At 39.4% G+C, this 26,398-nt stretch overlaps 2 protein-coding genes across 2 annotated transcripts; one reads left to right on the forward strand and one right to left on the reverse strand.

Moving 5' to 3' along the window:
• Nucleotides 1–3,780: 3,780 nt before the first annotated feature.
• tgoln2 (trans-golgi network protein 2) lies at nt 3,781–14,348 on the forward strand. Its single transcript, XM_088008993.1, has 4 exons — nt 3,781–4,012; nt 9,508–11,102; nt 11,267–11,350; nt 13,312–14,348. The coding sequence occupies exons 1-4, from the start codon at nt 3,958–3,960 to the stop codon at nt 13,315–13,317; spliced, it is 1,740 nt and encodes a 579-aa protein (XP_087865119.1). The 5' UTR covers nt 3,781–3,957; the 3' UTR covers nt 13,318–14,348.
• A 2,606-nt stretch (nt 14,349–16,954) lies between these two features.
• LOC106915904 (dual specificity protein phosphatase 14) lies at nt 16,955–17,772 on the reverse strand. The gene has a single exon (XM_014983858.2). The coding sequence runs from the start codon at nt 17,656–17,658 to the stop codon at nt 17,113–17,115; it is 546 nt and encodes a 181-aa protein (XP_014839344.2). The 5' UTR covers nt 17,659–17,772; the 3' UTR covers nt 16,955–17,112.
• Nucleotides 17,773–26,398: the final 8,626 nt, after the last annotated feature.

Here is a 26,398-nt window from a genome sequence, read left to right on the forward strand (position 1 = left end):
TGCCATGTAAGCACGAGGTCAGATTTAATTCATGTTAATTTTTGCTCATTAGAGTCCAGCAATCTCTTGCCAGGATTGCTTTTTATTTATTTATTTATTTTTCCCTTCCCAGGTTCTGCTTTGATCTCGGACTTATTCCAGGCTAACCATTTCATTTCACACGTCCTGAAGCTGCTCATAGAAAGTCGCTCCGTATTAATGCAGACCTCTGCTCAGATCAGCAACCACGAGTGTAATCAGAAAGACTCGATTCTCTTTCTGCTATCGACTACATGACCTTATAGTCCCACTAATAACAGGATGCGGTGCTGGCGTCACATGCGGTTTCCTAAAGTGATATTAATTGATTGTTTCTGTAGCATTCACCGAGCTTAGCAAGACTCAGCTGGTGCCTTTGTGACGACAGGTATGGCTCGCTGTGAGCTTAAGACTCTCCTTAATGTATTATTCATACCCGTTTGACCTTAAAGATGGAAATGCAAATGGGTGTCAAGAATGAGAGGGATCATTGGACTTTTCAAATGTCAAATAGCCTGCCACAATTAAAACATATTCATTACAACAACCCACAGGTCCCCCGCACCCAGCTGGGATGTAAAACACCTCCAATTAACATTTAGATCATTATCTCCTCTCTAAAGCCACTGCACACTCTCAGGCGCAGCACTGTTACGGGGATCAATGAGTACTATTTTATTTCTGAGAATACAAAAAAAAAAAAATAAATAAAAAATACACACGGCTGCCAGAGAATATAGCTGCACTTGCTGGGGAACCTTTTTAATTAGCAAGAGTTCTGTGATCTGCTGAACTGTTGGTAGTTTTGAAATGTGCATCATGTATCAATACTGCCATCTGTTGATGGAGTCAAAGATCGACACAGCCTCTTCGTTTTTGAGGTAAGTTTGCGTCATGTCACTTTTCAGCCACATGATGGCAGTAGTGACAAATTTTCATGGGTTTGGGGTAAAACCTGAGAAGTGATCAATTGAATATATCTCCTGTTTTATTATTATTATTATTATTATTATTATTATTATTATTAGTAGTAGTAGTAGTAGTAGTAGTATTACCTCAGGGTTCTCATTAGAATTTTGAAGTAATATCTTTGATTTTACACATTTTATCAGACGGAATAAAACATTTTGATCAAATTTTGTTTTATTTATTTATTCACATTTTGAGCTAAACTGCTTCTTTGCAGAAAGTGAGTGCATACAGAGCTAAAAAGTAGATTTCCACACTAACTGAAGATCCTGCATTACACTTTCAATCAGGACACCAGTGTCTTCATGGACTCATTGACGTAGTTTTAAGTGTTTTTGGGGTGACAGTTAAGGGGTTAATTAAATAATGTTTCAGGTTCCTGGTCTCTTCCTCAGACTGACAAACCGTATATGTGCAGACTCAACACCTTTAAATATCAGCAATGCCTCTAATGATGCGACACATCATCACCTACAACTGTAATCCTTCTCCTCTCCGATTTTGGTTGAAAGTGATCTTTTATTTGACCAACATGTTTAGTCTGACTGGAGGTAAGATTGCGGTTCCAGTCAAAATAACAGTGGAAACTTGCAAGCAGCTGTTTAGCAATTGCTAGAAAGTCTTGGAAGAAGTGAATGGAAAGAATTTTCCCACTGATTATTTAGAAGAGCATAAATAATATTCAACATGCAAGTTGATCAAATCTATTCTTGAAACTACTTTGAGAAATACCTGCTTCATTTTGTATGAGAAAAAAAAAGAACTTCTTGGTGGAATGAAAGTACATAATATGTAAGGTCTGTCTTTATCAAAAAAAAAAAAAACTTTTGATGTGAGGCAGCTTCAGTCAGCAGAGACCTGAATTATCTTAAAATGTTTTTCCTGTGTATCTTAGGAGGAAATTCACCAGTGTCCGTTTAGTCTGAATCCTGTTCCTTATGTGCTCAGCTGAGCAAGGAAGGGCAAATATACAAAAGGAGGATGAACATGGAGCATGTCTGGCTCTGGACTTAGTTCAAATATTTGTGTTTCTTTTAACATTTGCAAACCAAATTTAACAAAATGCAATAGCTATGTACTTCCTTCCGCACACCTAATACTTGTTTGGACCACACACCACCAAAGCTGCTCTTTAACCAGTTATAACCAGTGTTACCAGGAAAGGGGATGTCTTAATGCCTCGGTATGCCAATAATCATTTCAGTATGCCATAAAGATTTAAGGAGCTTAGATCCTTTCAGTCTTTCACCAAAGGTTGTATCTTAATCTTGTTACTGTTGAAGCATTAATCATGTAGGCTGTCTACCACACCTGCTAAAGTATTTCTAAGTCTTGCGCTTTTTAACGTTGTGCCACATTACAACCACAAGCTTCAATGTGTTTTGATAAGATATTGTTTGACAGACCAACACCAAAAGTGAGGACTGTACCATGGTTCAAACCCTTCCTCATGCTGTTGTTGTGCACTTATTGTGGATCATTTTTGGGTGTAGGATCATTTTGTTTCTCACTCCCAGTTTTTCAATACGCAGTGAGTAGTACTTATTTTGTTTCAGTGTTAGCCTAACTCTTGGCTTGGCAAAAATCCTTTTGTGTTAATGTCTCTGTTTGTTTATCATTTTCCTGCAACTCGTCCATTCAGTTTCTCATCCAGTTGCACAACATTCCACTGATTTGCCTGTCTTCATTCAAACTCCTCCCCAGTTGTCAACAGCTACTTTGTTTCTTTACTTCCTCATCTGACCATTCAGTAGTTTTCCAGGATTCCCTTGTATTGAGCTCAATTCACAATCCCATCAACTTATCAGCTTCCTGTCCCTGCTGAAGAGGAAATATCCTCACAGCATGATTCTGTCACCACCGTTTTTGAGTTCTGTAAATTTTCATTCTTGGTCTCATCTGAGCAGAGCACATTCTTCCATGTTTTCTGTGTGTGCCCATTATTGCTTTGGGCACACTGCAAACAGGAACTCAACAACATTGTTCTTCTTGCCACTAGGAATTCAGATGAATATATGTAATGTTTACAAATTATTTCACCTGAGCTGTGGATCTCTGCAGCTCCTCCACACTTATATGCTTTTTGGAGCAACTGGGCTCAGTGGGAAAAGTGCGGTTGTCTTGCAGTTGTATTTTGTTATTTTTAAATTGGCTTTTCAGGTAACCTTTTGTATTTTAAATTTAACAACACTCAATTACATATTCTTGTGTTTCCAGCAGGATATACAGGAAGTGGTCTCAAAGAGAGGGAACTTACTGATCTCTGTCAGTGCCTGGACACTTGCCTGTAATCATCTGTCACTCAACTGAAACATCCTCAGCTGGACTATACTCTGTTATTATGAAATAACATTTAAAAAAAACATTTTTTTAAAAACAGTTTTCTAAATTTCTACACTTTCCAAAATGAAAATACAAATAGCAAATTGCTTACATACATGTTTTGCGTATGAAAAGCCTTGTCTATGGAAAGAATTAAAAATCTGAATCATATTTGTAATATTTCTCTGCTAGACTATAAAAATTGCAGGTACAGCAGGACTTGCAACCGGATCCAATCTTTGCTGCTCATAAAGGGTCACACTCTGAGGCTGTGATTGGTCAGATGACTGAATGCCTAATCAAACTGATCTAGGTGTAAACACACCTACAGAGAACACGGTCACTCTGTTCTATTAAGCCCTTTGTTGCTAGTTATGTGAAATAGGTAATGATTAGCCAAATCACCATAAATGGTAAATTACTGCCATGTAATACATGCACTCAACCAGTAGGGTGCGGAAAACAGCTCCTCCTGTTTTGGTGGAGCAGTAGAAGAAAAGCGGTTTATACACGGAAGCAAAACCACGACGTAAATCTTACAACCTGTTCACTCTCGTTTGTCTCTTCGGATTGAGTTGATAGGACTGGACAGATTAGATTATACAGATTTGGTTTACATTTCACCGGGTGGTGGACGCAGCGGACACAATGCGGACGGCTTTGTTGTCGCTTTCTATTTTGATACTCTGCTTATTAGTCGCAGGTGAGTGAAAGTTTGTGTAGTTGAAATTATTTAGTCTTTTATTTAGAAATATGAGTCACTGTTATAGAAACCAATGGTTGCGTCAGAACATAACTCTAATTTCAGCCATTGGTTGGTGTTATTTTTTTTTACTAATGTCGCTGCTGGTCAAAAATATGTACAGCGAGAGTTGACAACAAGCATGTTGAATAAGAAAATTCCAGAAATGCGGATATCCCCCAGGAAGCTGCCATATTATCAGATAATTACAAACCAGAACTACCTGTATGCTCAAACTCAGTTAAATACAGTTTGTCAACAAGTTATTAAGGTCACTTTTTCACTTCGGTCAAGCCAGCCGACGTTTCTTTATAGTGAAAGTAAGAATATTTCCGTACGCACATTGCTAAATGATCTCAAGAGATTGAGACTAAACAACTGTGTGGTCATAAGAAAACCACTAAGCGATGAGGCAGGAAAAGTTTTATATTTGCAGACGAATATTATTTCGCCCATCTTGTGTCTTCTGTACAAGCCTGCGGGGCGGTGCTGCTATCTGAGGTTGTTTCAGCTGGGTGAGGTTTAGGTTCAACAACATCATGTGGCCAAAGAATGAGGTCAGATGACTCTCTGAATACAAGTTATTTCATCAATGGAGGGTTTTCTTCCCTGATGATGGCATGAGCTTATTCCAAGATGACAATGCCAGGGTTCACTGGGCAAAAATTGTGAAAGAGTGGTTCACGGAGCATGAGACATCCTTTTTGCACATGGATTGTCCACCACTGAACCTTAACTCCATTGAGAGATTGTTGGTGTTCACACATTTCGTCTCTAAGGTTTAGAATCACAGCACAGGACAGAAAGCCTCATCTCCTAATAGTGACAGTTACCTCAAAGCTTCACTAGAGTGTGGTTTTTGTTTTGCCATTTTCTTATAGCTCATTTGGTCTGAAAAAAAAAACAAAGTTGAGGTGTTATTGCCTCATGTATTCACAGAGGCTAAAAGAAAACTAGAGACCAAGTATTAATACTTAAGACAGGGTGACGACTATCTCAAATTGCTATTTTAGGAAATGCTGTGACACAGTCCGCCTCATGTCTAAATGAACAGAGGTACATGGCATTTTAAATATTTGCCTTTAGATGACTGTGATGGAGTTCTCAAGTTATCTGAAAGAGGAATACGGAAACTTTCAGGCAGAATGTAGATTATTTCCTGTTCTAGATGCAGATGCCCACTGCATGCAAGCTGCGTAGTCCGATAGATCATTCAGAGACTGTCACGAATCCAGTATTTGGCAAATGTTTCAGTTGTAGATTTTAAAACATAATGTGCATAATCACGGTAAAAAAATAAAGACCTTCATCTTAGTTCAACTTATCCATATGCACTGCTCTAAAAAACAATGGTTTGCCCTTGACAACTTTCTATTGCTTTTGCTTTTTTTGTACATGTTTAAAATCATTGTATAATTAATTTTATCAAGGACCTCCTAACTAAATCCAAATGCAGATTTCATATTATTATTTAATCTATTAAGGAGAAAACAATTTGCATCCTCATCCTAATGTGTTGGCTACAACGGACATCAAGTGGTTACAAAATCTACCAATGTCTTTGTCATTGCTGTGTGTGAATTTTGGCCCTCTCTTATTTGTAGAATTGTTTTAAAGGTAACACATCAACATTTAAAGTCCAGACTTTGACTACACCATTCATTTTGTTTGTTAGAACCATTCAGTGTGACATCACAGTATTTTATAATCCCCTTGAGATTATGGATACAGACTAAAGTTACAGACTTTCAAAACTTTCTGGTTGAGAGCATAATTCATTATTGTAACAATAATTTGTCCAGGTGCTAAAGCAGTCCAAAACCATTGCACTGCTGCCACCATATTTAGCTTAGGTAGGATTGTCTTTTTCTGAAACACTGTTTCACACCAGATGTAACGGAATACACACCTTCAATAGTTTTCTAATTATGTCTAATCAGTATTTTAGACTTTTGATATCATTAAAGAGACAAACCTTTTTGTTCTTTTTGGGGTCGGGAGGGGTGCTGGTGCCCATCTCCTGGCAAGACGCGGGGTACACCCTGGACAGGTCGCTAGTGCATCGCAGGGCAACACAGAATCGGACAGGACAAACGACCACGCACACACACACTAAGGAGAATTTAAAAAGACCAATTAACCTGACAGTCTTGTTTTTGAACTGTGGGAGGAAGCTGGAGAACCCATGCATGCACAGGGAGAACATGCAAACTCCATGCAGAAAGACCCTGGGAATCAAACAAAGAACCTTCTTGCTGCAAGGCAACAGTGCTACCAACTGAACCACCGTGCAGCCCCATAGTGAGAGTCATTCCAAACTTAAGACAGATTTTGGTTCTCAAAATCTGTCAATGTTATGCTTTTTTTTTCATTCTCTTTTTAAAAATTGCTCTTTGTTAGAACAATTTATTTTACTTCAACTTTCACTAATGATATTGTTTACAGTTGTGTCCAACTTCATCCAAAGAGTGTTATTTTTTTTCTGTATACATTTGTACTTTGCTTTTGAATAAGGCAGTGAGCAAATTAGAATTGCAAATAGAATACGCAGTAAAAATATGAAGTACAGTACTCGGTGTCTGGTTTTTATTTACATTAGGGCTGAAACGATTCCTCGAATGATTCGAGTACCTCGATTACTAAAATTCCTCGAGGAAAATTTACCTGCCTCGAAGCTTCGTTAATTTATGTTTTATTAGTTAGCGCACCTTGTTCCGGCCGGGACTTCATTTGCGTTGCGCGGAGCTCTCACTTCCGCCTCTGAGTTGTTGACAAAAGCTAAGTCTCAGCGGCATAAAGTCCAATCTTCAAGACTGGCCCGTGGGGATTTTATTGATTGATGATACTGCCCGACTTTTTATCGTTTTTGGGGAACCAATAAGCATCCTTAAAATGACTGGGGGATGCCTGGAGTACGGCAGCATTTCTCCTCCGGGGCTGCTGGTTGAAAGCGAACGGCGGGAAGAGCGCTGAGGTGAGCGGATAGCCTGAACAGGGCGGGCGGCTGAGTAGCTGATGCTTACCGTGTAAATGTAGCTTTACCGACGAACCGCCAATAAATTTCATATCCCGGTCTGAAGAAACGGGTGGCGGAGCGCATCGTACATGGCTGGTAGATGAGTTTCTGAGTGTGACCAGTGAAGGTGTCGTAAATATCCCGTATTGCTTCCCCCCGTGTTCGTCCCCCGGTCTAACGGTTCGTCAGTCCGCTGGTCTATTTCCTCCACCCCATCTTACGTTCGTTCATTCGCCCTCTCCTCCCACTCCAGGCGGCATTTCCCGTATTTTCAAACCCAAAGCGTGACAGGTTAGGTGGCAAGGTGAGTTTAATTAATCTATTAAACTCACTGAAGATGAATACATAAACTAAAAGCTGGATTGTAGACATTTTTTATAAGCATATTTGTGAGCCTGCCTCTTTGTTATTAAATTCAATATAATTTCAGATTTTTCTATAACTTTTCTTCTGGTTAACTTAGAAAGTGAGCTATTATTGTTACAGGTTAGTTTTCTAAACTACAAAAAAGCAACTGTTAGGGATGCTCAAATATGAAAAATTGGACTGATATTGATATCTGATAGTAACACCGGTATTATGCCAGATTTACCAATATTTCATTTTATAATTTTTTTAAATCCGATTACTCGATTAATCGTAAGAATAATCGATAGATTACTCGATTACTAAAATATTCGTTTACAACAGCCCTAATTTACATCACTTACTGTTAGTAGATTTCAAATGGTGTGTAGTGATGTCTTGAGCATTTTCAGGTAATGTCACCAAGATCTGGCTTCCTTGCATTAGAAAACACTTCTAAAGTGAAATGTCATAATGAACCATAACAAAGCCACTAACTTGTACATAAACATAATATTAGAGCATTTAATTTTAATGACACTGTGCTGTCATTGACATGAACACTTGCTATTGAGTAATGTACAGTATTCTGAACAAGTGACTTACTTTGGCAAGTTAGTTTGTGTACACTAAGAAATGCACTAGCTGTTGTGCAAATGTTAATATTAATGATGTGAGAAATGCCCCAAAAGCAACAGAAATCTTCACAACCTCAAATTAAATTGTATATTATTTTAGATTAACAGACTATGACACAGCTGTTCAAAGTAAATCTTTTGTAACACTTTATTTGAAGGGGGGTGAATAAGACTGACATGACACTTTCATAAACATGACATAACATGTCATGAACATCAATAAGTCTTCATGAATATTTATGACTGTTGTCATAAAGCATCATTCGGTAAATTATGACACTTTTAATACAAATTAGACATTATTCAAAATATCTTTATCACAACTTGACATTAACCAAGAAATCATTACTGTTTAAACTTTACCTTTAATAACATAAAGTTACCTAATTTTTAAAGTGCAATCAGTAATACTTTTATAAAAAAATATATCAGTAATGATTTCATGCCTTCTGCTTTTGTTCAAAGCGGTTTTGTATCGCTTCAGTAGTTCATGTAAAATGATGTGTCGCTGCATTTCTTTGTCCATAAATGGTAAAATGATTCCAAAGATTCTTTCTGTTTCTTTCCTTGTCTATAGCATTATTTGTGCCACCAACTTGAGTGCTGCAGTGATCAGTCTGCATTTTCAGCGAGACCTATCTGAGCGCGTATATCTCTGTGAATGAACAATAATTTGAGGGGTGTGCATTTAAATCTCTCACAGTCTCATTCAATAGTGTTCTAGCACATTCGTGTCAAACATAAGATGTCTACTTAGTTCTGTACGCTATATGTGAGCGTACAGACAAGGCCAGGGGTACTCAAGTCCAGTGCTCGAGAGCTACCATTGTGCAACATTCAGATGCATCCCTGCTCCAACACGCCTGAATCAAATGAATGGCTTGTCACCAGGCCTCTTCAGAGCTGATCCCTGTCTGTTGGAGTAAGGATGCTTCTAAAAGTTGCAGGATGATGGCTCTCGAGGACTGTACTGGAGCACCCATGAACAAGGCTCTTGCTCTGAATGCTCTCAGATTATTTTCAGAAGAAGCAAGGTTTTGGCTAAACTTGATTTTGAGACAAACCATTAGAAGAGAGAGACACCCCAGGGAGACTGGAGACATGGAACTCATCGTTATCTCGAGCAAAAATTTTTCTTTTGTATTAACATACTTTATTTTGATTTGGAATATGTTATGATTACTAAAACAAATTTTCTATAAGGTGAATTTTTTAGTGCCCACCCCATAGGCCAAGAGGTTGATTGGAAATGTTTTGTTAAATGTCGCGATGATAGGTAATTTTAGGATTTTATGAATTTGAAGGATGAGATTAGGTTAACTTTCTTTAAATTGTAAGAAATTGTCGGTTAATTTTTGCAAGAAATCAAGTTCAAAGGGCATTCAGCAATAAACCAGCTGTTATGTGGTTTGTTTCTGTGACACTTTGTATTTAATTTCTGCTTTTTGTTTGGACAGGGGCTCCAAGGATCAAGAGAGAGGCACCAGAAATTGCTCCAGATGGTAATATCGGCAGTCAAGACTCAGGGGAGCAGGGAAAGGGAAAAATAGCTGATGGTTCAAATAGTAGAAACCCAGACTCAGCAACGACCAAGGGAAAGGGCGATACAGCTGGTGGATCGGACAAGTCAGACGCAGCAAATACCAAGGGAAAGAAAGATATGGCTAATGGATCGGACAATTCAGACTCAGACGCGGCAAAAACCAAGGGAAAGGGCGATACGGCTGTTGGATCGGACAATCCAGATTCAGAAGTGGCAAAAACCAAGGGAAAGGGCGATACGGCTGTTGGATCGGACAATCCAGATTCAGAAGTGGCAAAAACCAAGGGAAAGGGCGATACGGCTGTTGGATCGGACAATTCAGACTCAGACGCGGCAAAAACCAAGGGAAAGGGTGATACGGCTGTTGGATCGGACAATCCAGATTCAGAAGTGGCAAAAACCAAGGGAAAGGGCGATACGGCTGTTGGATCGGACAATCCAGATTCAGAAGTGGCAAAAACCAAGGGAAAGGGCGATACGGCTGTTGGATCGGACAATCCAGATTCAGAAGCCGCAAAAACCAAGGGAAAGGGCGATACGGCTGTTGGATCGGACAATCCAGATTCAGAAGCCGCAAAAACCAAGGGAAAGGGCGATACGGCTGTTGGATCGGACAACCCAGATTCAGAAGCCGCAAAAACCAAGGGAAAGGGCGATACGGCTGTTGGATCGGACAACCCAGATTCAGAAGCGGCAAAAACCAAGGGAAAGGGCGATACGGCTGTTGGATCGGACAATCCAGATTCAGAAGCGGCAAAAACCAAGGGAAAGGGCGATACGGCTGTTGGATCGGACAATCCAGATTCAGAAGCGGCAAAAACCAAGGGAAAGGGCGATACGGCTGTTGGATCGGACAATCCAGATTCAGAAGCAGCAAAAACCAAGGGAAAGGGCGATACGGCTGTTGGATCGGACAATCCAGATTCAGAAGCGGCAAAAACCAAGGGAAAGGGCGATACGGCTGTTGGATCGGACAATCCAGATTCAGAAGCGGCAAAAACCAAGGGAAAGGGCGATACGGCTGTTGGATCGGACAATCCAGATTCAGAAGCAGCAAAAACCAAGGGAAAGGGCGATACGGCTGTTGGATCGGACAATCCAGATTCAGAAGCAGCAAAAACCAAGGGAAAGGGCGATACGGCTGTTGGATCGGACAATCCAGATTCAGAAGCAGCAAAAACCAAGGGAAAGGGCGATTCAGCTGGTGGATCGAACAACACGGACGATTCAGATGATGAACCAAACAACACGGACGATTCAGATGATGAACCAAACAACACGGACGATTCAGATGATGAACCGAACAACATGGACGATTCAGATGATGAACCACCCAAAAAAGACACAAATGCAGCAGAAACGCAGCGAAAGAACTCTTCAGGTAGTCAATCTGGCAAACCTATGGATACAAGCGAGATGGAGGGGGAAAACAGTCATTTCTTTGCTTACCTCGTCACTGGAGCTGTGCTGGTGGCCGTTCTCTACATCGCTATGCACAACAAGCGCAAGGTATTTTGAATATACAATGAAACTGAACTTTATGCAAATTCAAGTTGTTGTCCTGAAGGAACCCTGAGCACAGTTACACCACAGTTCTTATTGACAGCTAGTCTATAGGAACCTAAAGCTAATTTTTGCAAAACAAACTGATCAACATCTTTATTTTTATCTAGATTATCGCCTTTGCTTTGGAAGGCAAGCATTCCAGATCCACACGTCGACCTAAGTCTTCAAATTACCAGAAGCTGGAACAACATGTAAGTTGTAGCAACAATGAATCAAGACAAACCATCCTACTGCACAAACTCAATCTGGTAACACTTTATTTGAAGGGGGTGAATAAGACTGTCATGACACTGTCATAAACACCTGTCATGAACATGAATAAGCCTTCATGAATATTTATGACTGTTGTCATAAAGCGTCATTCGGTAAATTATGACACTTTTAATACAAAGTTGACATTATTCAAAATGTCTTTGTTATGACAACTTGACATTAACCAAGAAATCATTACTGATATCAATTTGTTATAAAAGTATTACTGATTGCACTTTAAAAATTAGGTAACTTTATGTTATTAAAGGTAAAGTTTAAACAGTAATGATTTCTTGGTTAATGTCAAGTTGTTATAACAAAGACATTTTGAATAATGTCAACTTTGTATTAAAAGTGTCATAATTTACCGAATGACGCTTTATGACAACAGTCATAAATATTCATGAAGGCTTATTCATGTTCCTGACAGGTGTTATGTCATGTTTAGGAAAGTGTCACGACAGTCTTATTCAACCCCCTTCAAATAAAGTGTTACCCTCAATCTTAAGGAGAAAATCTTTACCTTTTTATTTAGAAAAATCTTTTTACAAAATGTGAGATTGTATATTTTTATGTTTAATTTTTTTAAGAATCAATTGACATAATGAGAGATTGAAAAAAACAACAATAAAGAACAGTTGAGTTATGCTGTAGCTTTAACCTGAGAGGGGAGTAAAAAGAGAGTTGGAAAGAAGTATTGATATGTTGGCTTTTAGCACCACAACAGTCACAAAACAGCAGAATAAAGGTCCTTACTGCGTCCAAAATGGGCTCTCTGTCCTGGCCCAGGGAGCTGGTTAGGTGGGTGGTTCCAGTCTTTGGGCCCGGACTGGGACAGGATTAACGACATGACAAGGGGAAGCCTGGATAATATACTAACATGAATATAAAGAACCGCTTCATCAGGAGCCAGAAGTAGGCATACAGGGAACAGCAGCTTATCAAAATGTTGCAAATGGTATTTTGAAACTATCATTTAAACAATGTTAATTTAAGGTGAGGATTTTAGAGAAATCATTTACAGGAGTAATACTGGAATAAATATCTGTGTACATAAGCTGCCTCCATGCACTACTGTCCTTCCCAATATCACTAAAATTCAAAAAATATGAAACATTTATTATGAAGTAATGACAAACCTCTGTCTGGACATTTGGGTGACAGAATCCAAACCAGTTCTTCTGCTTGACCTTTAGTGGAAAAGCCAAACATCTGACCATGGTGAGGCAAAACCGTCTTGATGTCCTCTAATTTCCAGTCTGAAGCCCTCGCTAAACTTGTTGGGAGGAGACATAAAGAGCGACTGATCAACCAATCAGAAATGGACTTGGATTAGCTCTGTCTGGTTTTAGTCAGCCAATGCAAAAAATTAATGCTGTTGTAGTGCAGTGAAAATGTATTTTCAGTTTTTTAGATTTTTTTTTGTCTTTTTTTGCTGTCACACTTAAATGTTTCATTTCTTTAAACACATTTTAAGATCAGACAAGAATAAACCAAACCAGGATTCAAATAATTTTATTTATTAAACTAAAGAAACTGTCCAAACTGACCAGCAGTGTTTTATTTCTTTTATTTTTAATTATTTCAGATGGGAAGGATTTTGAGCATGAACAATTTATTTAAAATCTTGGCGGAGAATCTCAGTCGCATTTTAATCCAGACTTTAACTAGGCCGCTCCAAAGCCGTCATTTAGTTTTCTTCTTTTGATTCTTTAATTTGAAATTCATAGGTGGACTTCAAAATTCATGCTTATGTCATCCGGGTCCTGAAGCAATAAAACACCCCCACACCATCACCATGTTTAAACACTGCTATGATGATCTTTTTCACCACCTGCGTGGATGAGAGGCTCATCAAATCCAGTCAAATTTTGGTGACTTTGAACTATTTTTCTTTCAGATGTGATCCAAAGCTGCCCAGAGGAGATGAGAAAACGGCTTTCGTAGATGGCGAGTGGATACAAATCATGGATCTGCACTAAGTAAAATGACCTGTTAAATCGACATTCTTCTATTCTCGACTTCTAAATGTTGCATGACTATGCAGACGACACTGATGCCTTATTGGGACAGGGAGGGAGTTAGAGGGGGCTGAGATGGAGGGGGAAGTAAAACAAAAAATGAAGTGATGTTAAATAGATTTGCAGTATTTTGCACTGCTTTTGCAATCTGGCCTGTCGAAGGTCCTCACTCAGGATGTAGAAGTAGCAAATCAGATGTCTGCACTTCCGTCTTAGTTTATGGTTCTGGTCAGATTTCCACATGCACCCGAGTAAGTCGTCAATGTCGTGTTTCTGTTTAAATGCCTTTATTTGTGCTGTTTCCTTAAACAATCTGTTTTGGAACCACTGTTGAAATCTTGTCAGTCCAGTTATCGTATGCTTGGCCAGTGGTGACTTTTTGCTGTTTTGTTTTGTTTTTTTGTCTCAACTTATGCCACTTGATGGGTTGGATCTGTTGTCCTCAATATATTGTTTCTACCTTAAATTGCATTTTGTAGGGTGGGATTTGACTGCAGCTTCTTTGTTTTGGTTCTTTCAGGAAAAATATTGCTCTGTACATATGACCACTAAAATAAGAAGTTTGTTCTTTCCCCTTGAATGGATTTGTTTTTGTATTTAAAAAAAATGCCATACCTGTGCCAAATTATTCAAGGAATTATTGTGATTTATTGTGCTGCTGTCTTTTTTTTTTGTCTCATACTTTCAGTAAGCTTTTTTTTTCTAGAAGTTTTGGTGAAAGAGAGATAATGTGCTGCTTCCTGGAAGCCATGTTTGTAGTATGCCAAACAGTACATTTTTTTTGGTTCTCTGAGTTAAGTGTCACAATTATAGATAATTTCAGGAGGAATTTTATGGACATTCTACTGTTTTACTTCATATCAAATATGAACAGCTGACTGCTTATATATTAAAATAAAAGCTATTTGGTAACTTTCTTCTGTCACTTTTTTTCCCCTCTTAGAATACTTTAAATAGTACATCTTGCTTGAAATGAATCAAGACTTGTGTAAACTGAAAGAGTGGTTTAATATTAACAAATTGTCACTAAATTTAGATAAAACAAAGTTTATGTTCGGTAAGTGTAAAGAGAAGAGTGATTTAATAATAAAAATTGATAATATGACTGTGGAGAGAGTGACTGAAATTCGGTTTTTGGGAGTACTGATTCAAAACAAGATCTGTTGGAAACCTCATATAAGATATGTCCAATCTAAAATGGTAAGAAGTATTGCAGTTCTTGCTAATGCTAGAAAATATTTAAACTCCTCTGCCCTATACATTCTGTACTGCTCACTTATTTTACCTTACCTAAGTTACTGTGTGGAAATTTGGGGCAACACTTACAGAACGTTACTACAATCATTATGCACATTACAAAAAAAGAGCCATTCGTTTAGTTCATAAGGTTGATTTTTACTGTCATACCCACAATCTATTTATAGATTCTTATTTATTGAAATTCACTGATTTAGTAGAGTTTCAAACTGCACAGATCATGTTTAAAGTCAGAAACAAAATATTGCCAGAAAAGATTCAACAATTATTTTCCGATAGAGTGGGGGGATATGACTATAGAGAAAACCTTAACTTCAGAACTTTGAAGGCTCGTACAACAATGAAAACATTGTGCATTTCTGGTGTTGGTGTGAGGATCTGGAATAAACTCTCTAAAGAGCTGAAGCAAAGTCCAAGTAGGAGACATTTTAAGAAAGGTCTCAAAATAGCTATTATTCAAAGGTATAAGGAAGAACAAGGGGGATAATCCTGGCTGGGAATTAAAACTTTAGGTATGATGTCATCAAGTAGGTGGCATGTCGGTGCAGGTGTGGGTAAATATATAAAGGTATGTAAATAGCTGTGTATTCTTCATATAAGCAGATGGGTGTGTATATGGGTGTATGTATGTATATATGTTTGTATATGTAAATATGTATATATGTATGTGTACAAATGTGTATGTGTGTGTATGCACTATTTTCATCTAGCTGAGGAAATTTTATTACACTTATTTCCTTTGTCAGAAAGGATATTGGACATTGAAAATACTGTGATAAATTACAGCTGGAAAAGGGGTATGATTCCATAAGTTATACTTCATCATACTCCTTTTCAGACTCATAATCACCGATGTGATGTGTTTTTAAGAAATATATTATGTACTTTGTGTTGTTTACACTGTCGGTGAAAGGTTTGTCTGAAATAAACTAAACTAAACTAAAAAACTAAACTAAAAATCTCTAATTTAATCCTTCTTTCCTTAAACAAGGATTAAGCCCAAGGATTTGCCCTTTTAGCCCAAAAGGGCTAAAAGGGCAAAAAAAAACCAGTGCAAAATTACATTATCATTCCAGGACGGGGGAAAAAATGCTTCTAAATATCTCTGGTTAAAGTAGATTTGCACAGGATGACTCAACTGTTTGGGGAAAACAAGACATTTTATTATAAAATTTAATTTTCATCCACATATCTGGTTTTGTCTGCTCTGGTTTTAAAAAGTGCCCTCAACTACTACAAGATTGCATGCTAGTCTTGCTTTATTTTAGCAGACACAGTACCTTGCAGCAGTTTTTCCTACATCCTGAACTTCCCCATGTTTTCTCAAATTTACAACATGTTATGAGGTACACCAATACAAAGTAACAACTTTTTAAGAGTTCACAGCTGGCAACTGTAGCGTTCATTTGAAGCTGATCCCACTGAGTTGATGCTTTTTTTTTTGATGTACCTTTTGCTCTGACCGCAGTTTTCCGGTCCTCCCACAGATCATATATCTAGATTCTGACTGAAAGTTCTGACGCAAGATTATGCTTCTGTCTGAAGCTTCCTGTATTTTTGAGGTCGTTCTGCTCAAAGGTGAACCTCAGCAAGTCTTTTGCAGTCTGACACTGGTGTCCAAACTCCACAGAGGTCAGCATGTAAGGGTGGGCATTTATCCTATTGTTTATCATTTATACTGTGACCTAAAAAAAAGCAGCAATAAATTATTAGTAAGATAGTAAGAGCAGTGAAATGTTCCACACCACAGCTTAAATTTTTAAATGTTTCAGTACCCCTGAACGGTCATCTTGATGGACCTAATGCACAAGTATGCAAATAGTGTAACATTCGGCATGAATTTCAGCATCTATAATTTTGTAACTAGTTTCTGATCTAATCCTAACCTAATAACTGTCATCATTGACAACTGGACATTTTGAGCATTTATTCAGTATCCTATAAACATTTTTAAGTGGCCACCTGTCTATTCTCTTCTGCTTAACCAAGATTGGCTAGCAGGTCCTGGAAGGAAACCCAGGCACTCTCCAGCACATTCTGGGGTTTCCCAGGTGGGATTGGTGCCTTTTGTCAGACCAGACTGACTCATTTTGATGAGGAGGAGCTGCCCTGGTTGATGGAGCTCATCACCCTCCCACCATTAGCTTAGACCTTATGGCAAAAGCTCACTTAAGCCTCTTATATCTGACCGGATCTGGTTCTTTCTCTCAGGATCTCACGACAAACACAGAATTTGTTCAATAAGTTAAGAAAAATATTAAAATATAGGACACACACAAACAAGTATTTATTTAGATTGTATTAAACAGTTTCTAAAACTCTCTCAGTGCCAGTAGGTCTGTCTTTTTAACCCAAAGGTGACTCATGTTTACGTCACTGCTCATCAGCGCCACAGTTTATCCCCCCAGTGAGTAAGTGTCTCTTCACAGAAGGACCATGTTCCGGGTCTCCTCTTCGTAAATGTCAGGTATCTCTCCTAAAGAAGAAGGCACCATTCTGACTGAACTGCTCCCACGCAGCTCCGCCTCATACTGGATGAGCTGCCTCCAGAACCCGGGGTTCGGCCTGACGATAGGCCGACAGCTCTTCAGCAGCCGGTGGGCCTCCAGCAGGCTGGCCCCGCGGTGCTTCATGAGATAGGCCAAGCAGAGGGCGGCGGAGCGGCTCACCCCGGCGTTGCAGTGCACCAGTGTGCAGCCGTGGCCCTCTGCTGTGCTCTGTATTTTATCCGCCACCTGGTCAAAGTGGTCCCTGAGCGGGGACTGCGGGGAGTCAGGCACCGGGATGTGGATGTATTCCACTCCGGGAGGAGGAGCAGCATCGTTCTTGGTTTCTGTGGCGTTTATGATGCAGGTTATCCCATTTCCAGTCACCTGGGAGCAGTCCTTAGCTGCTCTGCTACTACTCAGGAAAAGGTGCTCGGTGACCCGGCACAAGCCAGAGAGACTTGCGGTGCCAGGCTGATGCATAAACGATGAGAAAGAAAACAGCCGTCGAGTTTCTTTTAAAATGCGCCAACACAGAGCGCAGGCCTGTATGGTAACCGAGACGGATCAAATCTGAAGCAGCTCACGTTTCTATGTCGCCCCCTAGTGGATGACAATTTTTAAAACCTGAAGCTAAAATATGTCTGGTAAAAAAATAAAGAAACGTTCTGGATTTATAAATTCTCTATTAAAAAATTACATTCCGATTCAAAGGGGCATTGATTCCACTATCACATTTTGGTTATGTCCAAAACTGTCAAGATTCTGTAAAACTGTCTTTGGGATTTCTCTGAAATAAGTGGACACATTATAAATAACTGAAGTCACACAGTGAGGATTATGTAAATATGATTACCCTCTCTTATGGACAGGAGACTCATTCTGCAGCTGGAATTTCTCCTCTGAATCAGAGGTTTTGGTGATATCTGCTACCTGACAATCATTATCTCCTTGCTAGAAACCACAACAGCTGTAAAACAGAGACTGACTCATTGCATTAAATCTGTTGTTTGCAAATATAAGCTGTGGCTTAACATGTCAGCTGTCAGATGTCTCAAATATATTGACGTCACTTCTGCTTCTAATATTAATGTCTTTTCATAGAAGGAAGCCAAGAATAACTATTTTTGAATTATGTTAATATCTTCTACTATTGTAATTCTGAAATACAAAATAACAATAAAAATCAGTATGGGAATAGGCCCACATATAGTGATATTCAAGAAATTTCAGTATTATTGAAGTTCTTTTTTTTTAGTAACTCGATTCACTGAATGATCTACATGGAATCACGCGGAACATAAAATAACAACATACACTGATGAATTCATGCTTTTATTTCTGTTAATCATGATGACTTTAGGCAAACAGCTGATGAAAGCCCAATATTTAGGATTAGAATATTACATCAAGAAAAAAAACAACAACAAAACAATAATACAGAAATGTGAGCTTAAGGAAAATGTGTTTCTGGTCAGTGTATGATCTCTAACACACACTGTCTGTGTGTTGTTCTGTGGATATATGTACCAGCAACTCTGCAAGAATAACATGAATGGATCAGAATCTTTCATTAGACCCAGATATCACTTGTTTAGAAATCTAGCTCACTCTTTTTAACTCTGGCAGCCTTCAAGTAAGATAATCACTTTAAAAGATTGTTTGGGTTAAATCTCAACCATGTGGAATTAAACCTATAACCCAAACTTGTGCTAAATTACCCCAGGAACTGATTGATCCATATTGAACTCAGGACAAGATCAGAAAAAAAATAACCCACATTAGGTTGTCCTATATAAAATAAATAAATAAATAAATCGCAAATCTTTGCTAAAAGATTAATTTGATTGTTTGGCATATGATTAAAAGACGTAAAATAGCCCGGCAGCACATGTTATAAAAATGACAGTGCAGCAATCGTGTGTTGATTTGAGGTGGCTGCGGTGCATTAGCTGGCGCCTGCAGGCAATCCTCGGTTGCCCAGGAAACACAGATGGTGGATAAAGGGGTTGCATACAAAAGACCATAAACCTGTAGCAGCAGCTGGAGACCGAGAGCCGCTCATTCTCTCAGGACTGCGCAGTCCCGCTCATTCAAAGGAGCCTCTGTTCTCATTAATACCTTCGCTTCAACATCTTTGTCCAAAGCTTCCTGCTCCACTTTGTCCTGCTTCCCCCCCTCCCGCGAACTGAACTGCCGTCTCCCCCGTCAGTGCGCAGCTGCTGCTGGCACTCCCACATCTGCTTGTTTCAGCTCGGCGGCCATGAAGAGGACGCCGAGCCTCGGCTCACGGTGAAAGGCTGGAGACTCGGTCCGAGCAGCGACCTTCTTTATGCGGCGAAGGCAGATAAACTGCGCCAACACAGCGGGTATGCGCATGTTGAACAGCTTTCTCCCAGGACGCAGGGATAAGCGGAAGAAAAGGAAGAAGCCATGATCTCTTCGCACCCTTTTTATGCTGCAGGACAGGTGGAACCTGAAGATCTATGGTATGGGAAAAATATTAATTTTGCAATACAAACTTTTTATTTTTATTTTTAGCTTTTTATTTCCACTTATCAAATTACTCCAAGTATATTACATGGGGTTTTCTGAATAACATCTCTGGTACTCTCTTGACGTAAAAGGCCCGCAGGTCTTGAGAAAAAAAAAAAAGCATTCTCAAATTCGTGGGCAGTTTCTGTAAAAATACAAATATATATATAATAATGTTTACATTGAATAAAATAGAAAAAAACATGGCCTTTCATCATCGGGAACAGAGCCGGCCTAAGGCAGAAGCAAGCTCTGCTGGCAGGGTCTCCAGGCCAGCAGGGGGCCCTCAAGAGAGGTTTCCTTCTGAGACAGAAAACATGTCTCAAAACTTTGCTGTTGCATTTATCAAGCATTTCCTTGCTTTTAAATGTGCTCCTAATCTGTGTTAATGTTCAGGCAAATCATGCAAACAAAGATATACATAGTGTTGATAGTAATATTCAGCCATAATGTAACATGATTAGTTCAGTCCTGTCCTATTTCAGCCTCTCCGTGTCTGTAGTTAAATCTAAATAAATATGTCAGGGATTAGTGGGTAACTACCAGAGGTAGTTTTTGATAATAATGATGTGGCTCCTCACTTCTGCTGCTCTGCATAAAAAAATAAAAAATAAAATAAATAAATAAATACTTGTCAGTTTAGCACAAAACCATTCCTCTATCACTCATTTGCAGGGTTGACTGAACACCCCTCGTGTTTCACACTTTGTAAGCACTGTAAGTAATTGTGAGACTTTATTGAACTTTTATGGTTTTCTGTTTTATAGAGTCTATCTTATAAGATAGACTCCGCATCTGATGATTTCTAGTTTAAAGTCTGAAACTCTTACAACAGTTTAAAGCTGAAATGGGTTATTTGACTTTATATATTCGTTAAATTATTCAGGATTCATAAACACTTTATTTTATTTGTGAAAACAGAAAAAGACCTTCAGTGTTTTTTTTCCAAAGGAAAGTGTAAAGGGCAATGCACACCGGCAGCTCTTTGCAGTGGTGCGGTGCCCGGCAGTCATTCAGGAGAGTTTTGACTTCAGAACAGAACGTAAAATAATTCAACCACATTCCAGCTTCTGCATCTGCTTGTCTTTTGCATAGCTTTGGTAGTTCATGTGGTTGCACTGCAGCAACATTTCTGTTGGAAAAAGGTTATGTCTGTCTGTCTGTCTGTCTGTCTGTCTGTCTATGTAAGTTGCTTAAAAGATGCTGAATTATTGTACATTGATTGCTGAGTCGGTGAAACTGTGAGAACTTGATCAATGTGATAATTGTGCACAACCAATTAAACTTCTTCCCCGACTCTACCCAGTCTGTACTGAAAAGCTGTTCATCAGATTTTAATGCCAAATTAAACTAATACGCCAGAGAAGTTAACACGTCTCTACAGTTTGTTTATTTTATATTTCAAATGCATAATGTCCACCTCTGGTCTGAACACTAAGGGCTGTAACACAGTTGTTAATCGTAGCGCTCTGATCTGAGATGGCACAGAACAGGAAGCAGAGAGGGATAAAGAACGACCAAAACTGATTGAGAATAATGTGCTTGCTGTTTCAGCTGACCAGCGTTGTACGGGCTGGACTCGTCCCCAGAGCTGCTGACATGGCACCAAACAGGACTCTGGGAGGACCCAACGACGGGGCAGGTTATGTGTTATCTTTGTTAAAATTGCTGGAGCAGATTAATCTTCACAGATCAGTTTCTGGCCATTTAGTTATCAGTGTTATGTTTTCCCCCCTCGCATAATGAAAAGCTCTGACGGCCGGCGAAAGAATAGGAGCCAGATCCCCTTTGGGGATCTTGCTAGGACAGTTGGGTTGCGTCCCACTTTTCTGCTGCTTTGTGTTGTGTGTCCCTTCTCCAGTTGCACTGATGAAAAAGCAGATTTGGCCTCAACCAGATCCCATTGTGCCCCACCTGGCGTTCCTCCACCTCCTTTGCGCTGCCTTATAGAACGGTACTGAATCTGCCACCTTCAGGGTGACAGACCCTTTACTTCCCTCATATCCATTTCACACTCTTACCCTATGGCTCTTTACTTTATGTCCAGATTCATTTTAACCACTCAGCTTAATTCTTTATTAACTTAGTGTCCCTCTAGAGACAGATTTCAGTGTATTTGTGTTTAGCTCCTGCATTAGTGGAAACATGAGCTGCAACATGAGATTAGCAATGTGTTGAGTCACTGACATGTTTCTGTTGATGTGCCTCTACTCTGTGTAGGATTACAGTATAGAGATAAACCAACATGAAAGCGTAGATCAAATCTGATTAACATAATCTGCTTTTCAGATTTATTTATTCAACACTATGTAGGATCATCCCAGATTTATTTATTTCTTTTTTTTTAATTTTTTTTTTTATGATGGAGCTCTCTATGCGTCTCCTACACAGGCACCGAAACATTACTCAGTTCAGAAAGCATAACCCCTACATTATAGTGATTTTACAGAGTGATGTGTTTCCATTCATTATTTCTGTCCACTTGAATGTTCACAGCTAACAAAAACTTCAGTTTGCAGGCGGTATGTCTGGCAGTGTGGGCAAGTGCCAAGTCCTTTTTCAAAATAAAATCAGCTTATAACACATTGGAACATTGGTTTATGCATTTTCATCTTTAAATTAAGACTTTGGACCACTGAGCAACAGTTCAGTCCTTTTTCTTCTTAGCGCAGGTAGACATTTCTGACATTTTCTCTGGTTCGGGGGGTGGCTTAACGCAATGAGTGTAAAGGCTGTAACCCAGTGGTGTCCAAAGTGGGTCCTCGAGGGCCGACATCCAGCATGTTTTAGTTCTCTCCCTGGTTTAACGCACCTGGATCAAATAATGGCTCATTAGAAGGCCAAAGAAGAACATTGACCTGCTGAAAAGGTTGTTACTACCAGCAGGGAGAGAACTAAATCATGCAGGATGCTGGCCCTCGAGGACCCACTTTGGACACCCCTGCTGTAACCCATGTCCCGGGTACCACACTTTTTCCTTCCACTCAACTTTCCAGAACTCTGTGAACAGTGAGTTTCTTTGGCAACTCGTTGTTTTGTTGCCCACCCTCCTTAATCATAAGAGCTTATTTATAATACAATTAGTTTTATGGCATTGGCATCTAAATTAAAATGGATAAATTGTTAAAAATACCACTCTGACTGTTCGTAATCTGTATGAGTTTTACTGTTTGAACTGAATTACTCCAAATCAACTTTTCAATGAGTTTCTAACTGACAAAGATTCCCCTAGGAGGTCTGAAAAGTTGCAGGTGAATCTTCATTCGCTGTGTTTGGTCTGCTTCTCTTGCAGTGGCGGAGACGTGTGCCGTGATGCGTCCTCGAAGGAAAACCTTCAGCACTAGTGTGTCTCTCAACCGAGGGACGACTTCTGCTTCTGTTCGTCCGCCAAAAGAAATGAGCTATCGCTTTGCCGCCGTTGTCCGTTTAATCACGTGTGGCTGCTGGAAGGGACTTCATTCAGAGCCGTCTGCTGCTCTGTTACAGCTATTTTATAGCTTAATTCAGTCCCTCTCCTGTTTCTATTTCTGTTGATGAGATGCATAGAAACCTGTACTGTAAATCAACTCCACCTGAGTTACGTTTTCTTTATTTTTTTTTTGCAATTGATCGTTTCTCCCAAGCGTTCACCTGTTTATGTAATGTTACCGTCTGTGTCTGTTTGTGAAAACTGGCCTGCAGTGTTTCCAGATCCAAATCTATGAGGGGTTTATATTTGAGGCCTGTACGAACAAAAATATTATGTGCTGGTGTGTGAAAATGACGGATGTTCTCACCTTCTGATAATGTGTAAATCACACATTTGTGCTTGTTGAGAAACCTCCCGAGCTCAACGCGAAACCAGCTATTTTTACTGTACTATTCTGCAGTTAAACTGTAGGGTTTGTGTGTGTGTGTGTGTGTGTGTGTGTGTGTGTGTGTGTGTGGGAGAGTGCATGTGTTTCTCTGCATGCGCTCCATCTGTGTTAGTGGCAGTACCTGTGCACGTGTGTCTCATCAGTCCGATAAGACGTGTCTGTAATGGGCCTGAAATTGCCGCTACAATCCTTTTTAGCCACTGGATGTGCCAGATAAGGGATAAAACATTATTTACTGATGATTCTTAGCATTTGTTACAGCCTCATTTAAAAAAACAAAAACAAAACAAAAAAACAAACAGTGCTACTTGTGATTTAGATCACAAGGATGTCATTGGAAATTAGTGTGGTGCAGTTTTCTGAATGACGCCTGCTGGGAAAAGTCAAGCCGGTTTCAGTGCCAGCAGCCTCGTCGTTTAACACTTAAGCAAATTACAGCAAATGCTAATAATGATGCGTAAATAGCCTTTTACCCACGTCTGGATCGCACTAACAGTATCTGACTAATATCTAACAGTACTAACGTCTGCTAACAGTCGAAGGAGTACTAACCCGTGTTGAGAATGCACACGGCTTGGCACTTCTAACCCACTAACTTCCCGTTCTGCTTCATGCACACTTCAAGATGCACACTTCTCTTGCATGACCCTGCAATCCTTCTTTTAGAGGTGTCCGACGCGGAGATCCTAGAGCGAGCATGGAAAGAAGGGTTTCAGGACCCGGGGGAAGGGCAACGTTGAAAACCGAACATCTAGAAGAAGAAGAGCAGCAGCAGCAGCTGCTGAGGTCAAACTCGGTTGACCACATACTGAAGCTGGAAAAGTGTGATCTGATCCCAAGTGATTTCATTTTAAAGGCTAAATTTGCATGGTTTTTAATTTTTTTCTTTTTATATATATATAAAGCAGTTTTCTCTCTCTCTCTGATTGTATTCTGTGTGGTCAACCCGGCCTTTTTGTCCCTGCAGGTAGTAACTAACTCCTAATACTGCTCATACTAACAATGTAGAGGCTGTTTCGGACCATCTGCCACTCTTACTAACATCTTCCTGTCGTCTGATTGAATTCACGTTAATTAAAGCATGCGTTGTGGTACCAGTGATGCTGATTGTAAGACAGTCAACTGGCTTTCCCCTCCCGCCCTCCCCCGAAAGCATCAACTTCCCCAAGTGTGTTTTAAGAGCTGAGTTGAGGTTTTATCTCTTAAAAAGCAACTTAAATGTTACTAACCAGAGGAGCTTCCAAGAGCTCTGCAAACTAACAAACTAACCTACTAATAAACTAATTTTCTAACCTTAACTAACTGAAATCACTAACTGTGTTTTTAATGTGACAGTCACCAGAGCACCTTCAAACCGAGGAGCTGCATCGCTTACTGAATGTATTTAAGGGTGTTTGAACGGGTGTTTGAGAAGAAAGAGTGTGTGCTGTAGTCAAAGTCAACAATATTTTTAATATAATTGTCATTAAAAAAACATTTTTCAAGGTTGCATGTTTACACCAAAGTTGATTTGCGTAAACATGAGCCATCTTCATTTTCCCAAGTTGGCGTACAATTTTTCACAGGAGACGGTTGTGCCGCTCCGCCAATCCACGCCGTGTCTCACGATGAGCCTGTGCTGGAAGCTGAAAGCTGCCATAACGTGGCCAGCAGGTCCACAGGAGGGTCATGGCAACATTGTATGGAGGTAGTTTGCCTTGTCGGGCAGAGAAACAGGAAAAGTCAATGAATTTTGCTAGTCACTGATGATAGCTGTGCCACAAAGTGGAGTGAAATTTGATCTATCTAAAGGGTAGATACTCTGATGGTCACGAGGAATCCATAGAGGTCAGTGAAGCTCCCATATTTGCAAGAGTGTCGTATTCAAAATGCCTGACTGCATAATGCTAGCTGTGTAGATATGAGCAACTTCCTGCAAGAAACCTACGAACTGATGTGCGTTTAGCGTAAAACGTTCCTCTCCATCAGGTGGGAAATGACCAAAACTACAAAGCCAAAAGATTTGAGGCCCAAAAATGAACAACGAATCACCAGTTATTTCTCTGTTCTGTGTAAAAGGGGCACTACTATGTAAAATCGACTTATTTTTAACTTCCCATCGTGTTGTTCCCTCACCAAAAACATACCTGAAGTGTTGCTTTCAGTCTTTCATGCATGTTTGAGAAATCCTTGAGTCTCCTGTGGCAACCATTCAGCTGTATTATATGAGCTACGTCTCAGTGAAACAGAAATGCTATTAAAGAGTTAATGGAAGAACATTGTTGTGATAACGTCCCTGAAGGCAAAGTGTGAGAAAGAGCAAGAGTTTCCTAAAGAGACAGGTCTAATTTGAAAGTGTTAAATTACAAAGTCAAATTTCTTTTAAGCCATATTTGATCTATGCAGCATTTTTGTAACAACTGAAGGCAATATAGTTACTTGATCGTGCTTTAAAATGGCACTAAGTGGCTGGAAAAAAAACACAACACTGCCCTTTTTAAAGGATTTTGCTATTTTTTAGACATGCCAAGTTAAACTATGCTACGCATTTTAAAAAATCTTAATTGAGGAAGGATTTGTTTTTGCTTTCAAAGTTATTTATTTATTTTTTGTTATTTTTGAAGACCCAGAACTTGAGGGTCTGAAGCTGACTTTAAGAGCACCTCTGGAAATATGAATTACCGTAAACAGAAACTGAGCAGGACTGAAAAACAACTATATGGAGCGCACTGTTGTTTAAAGAATGTTTTTTTTTTTTCTAATAACTTGTTCAACTCAATCCAACTACTTGCATCATTATTCTCAAAAGTTATAGGAAGTTTTAGCCTATCTACTGTTTTGCTACATAGAAA

The sequence above is a fragment of the Poecilia mexicana genome, unplaced genomic scaffold (genome assembly GCF_051168715.1).
Source record: "Poecilia mexicana isolate PSO_F unplaced genomic scaffold, ASM5116871v1 scaffold_9, whole genome shotgun sequence".
NCBI lineage: Eukaryota > Metazoa > Chordata > Actinopteri > Cyprinodontiformes > Poeciliidae > Poecilia > Poecilia mexicana.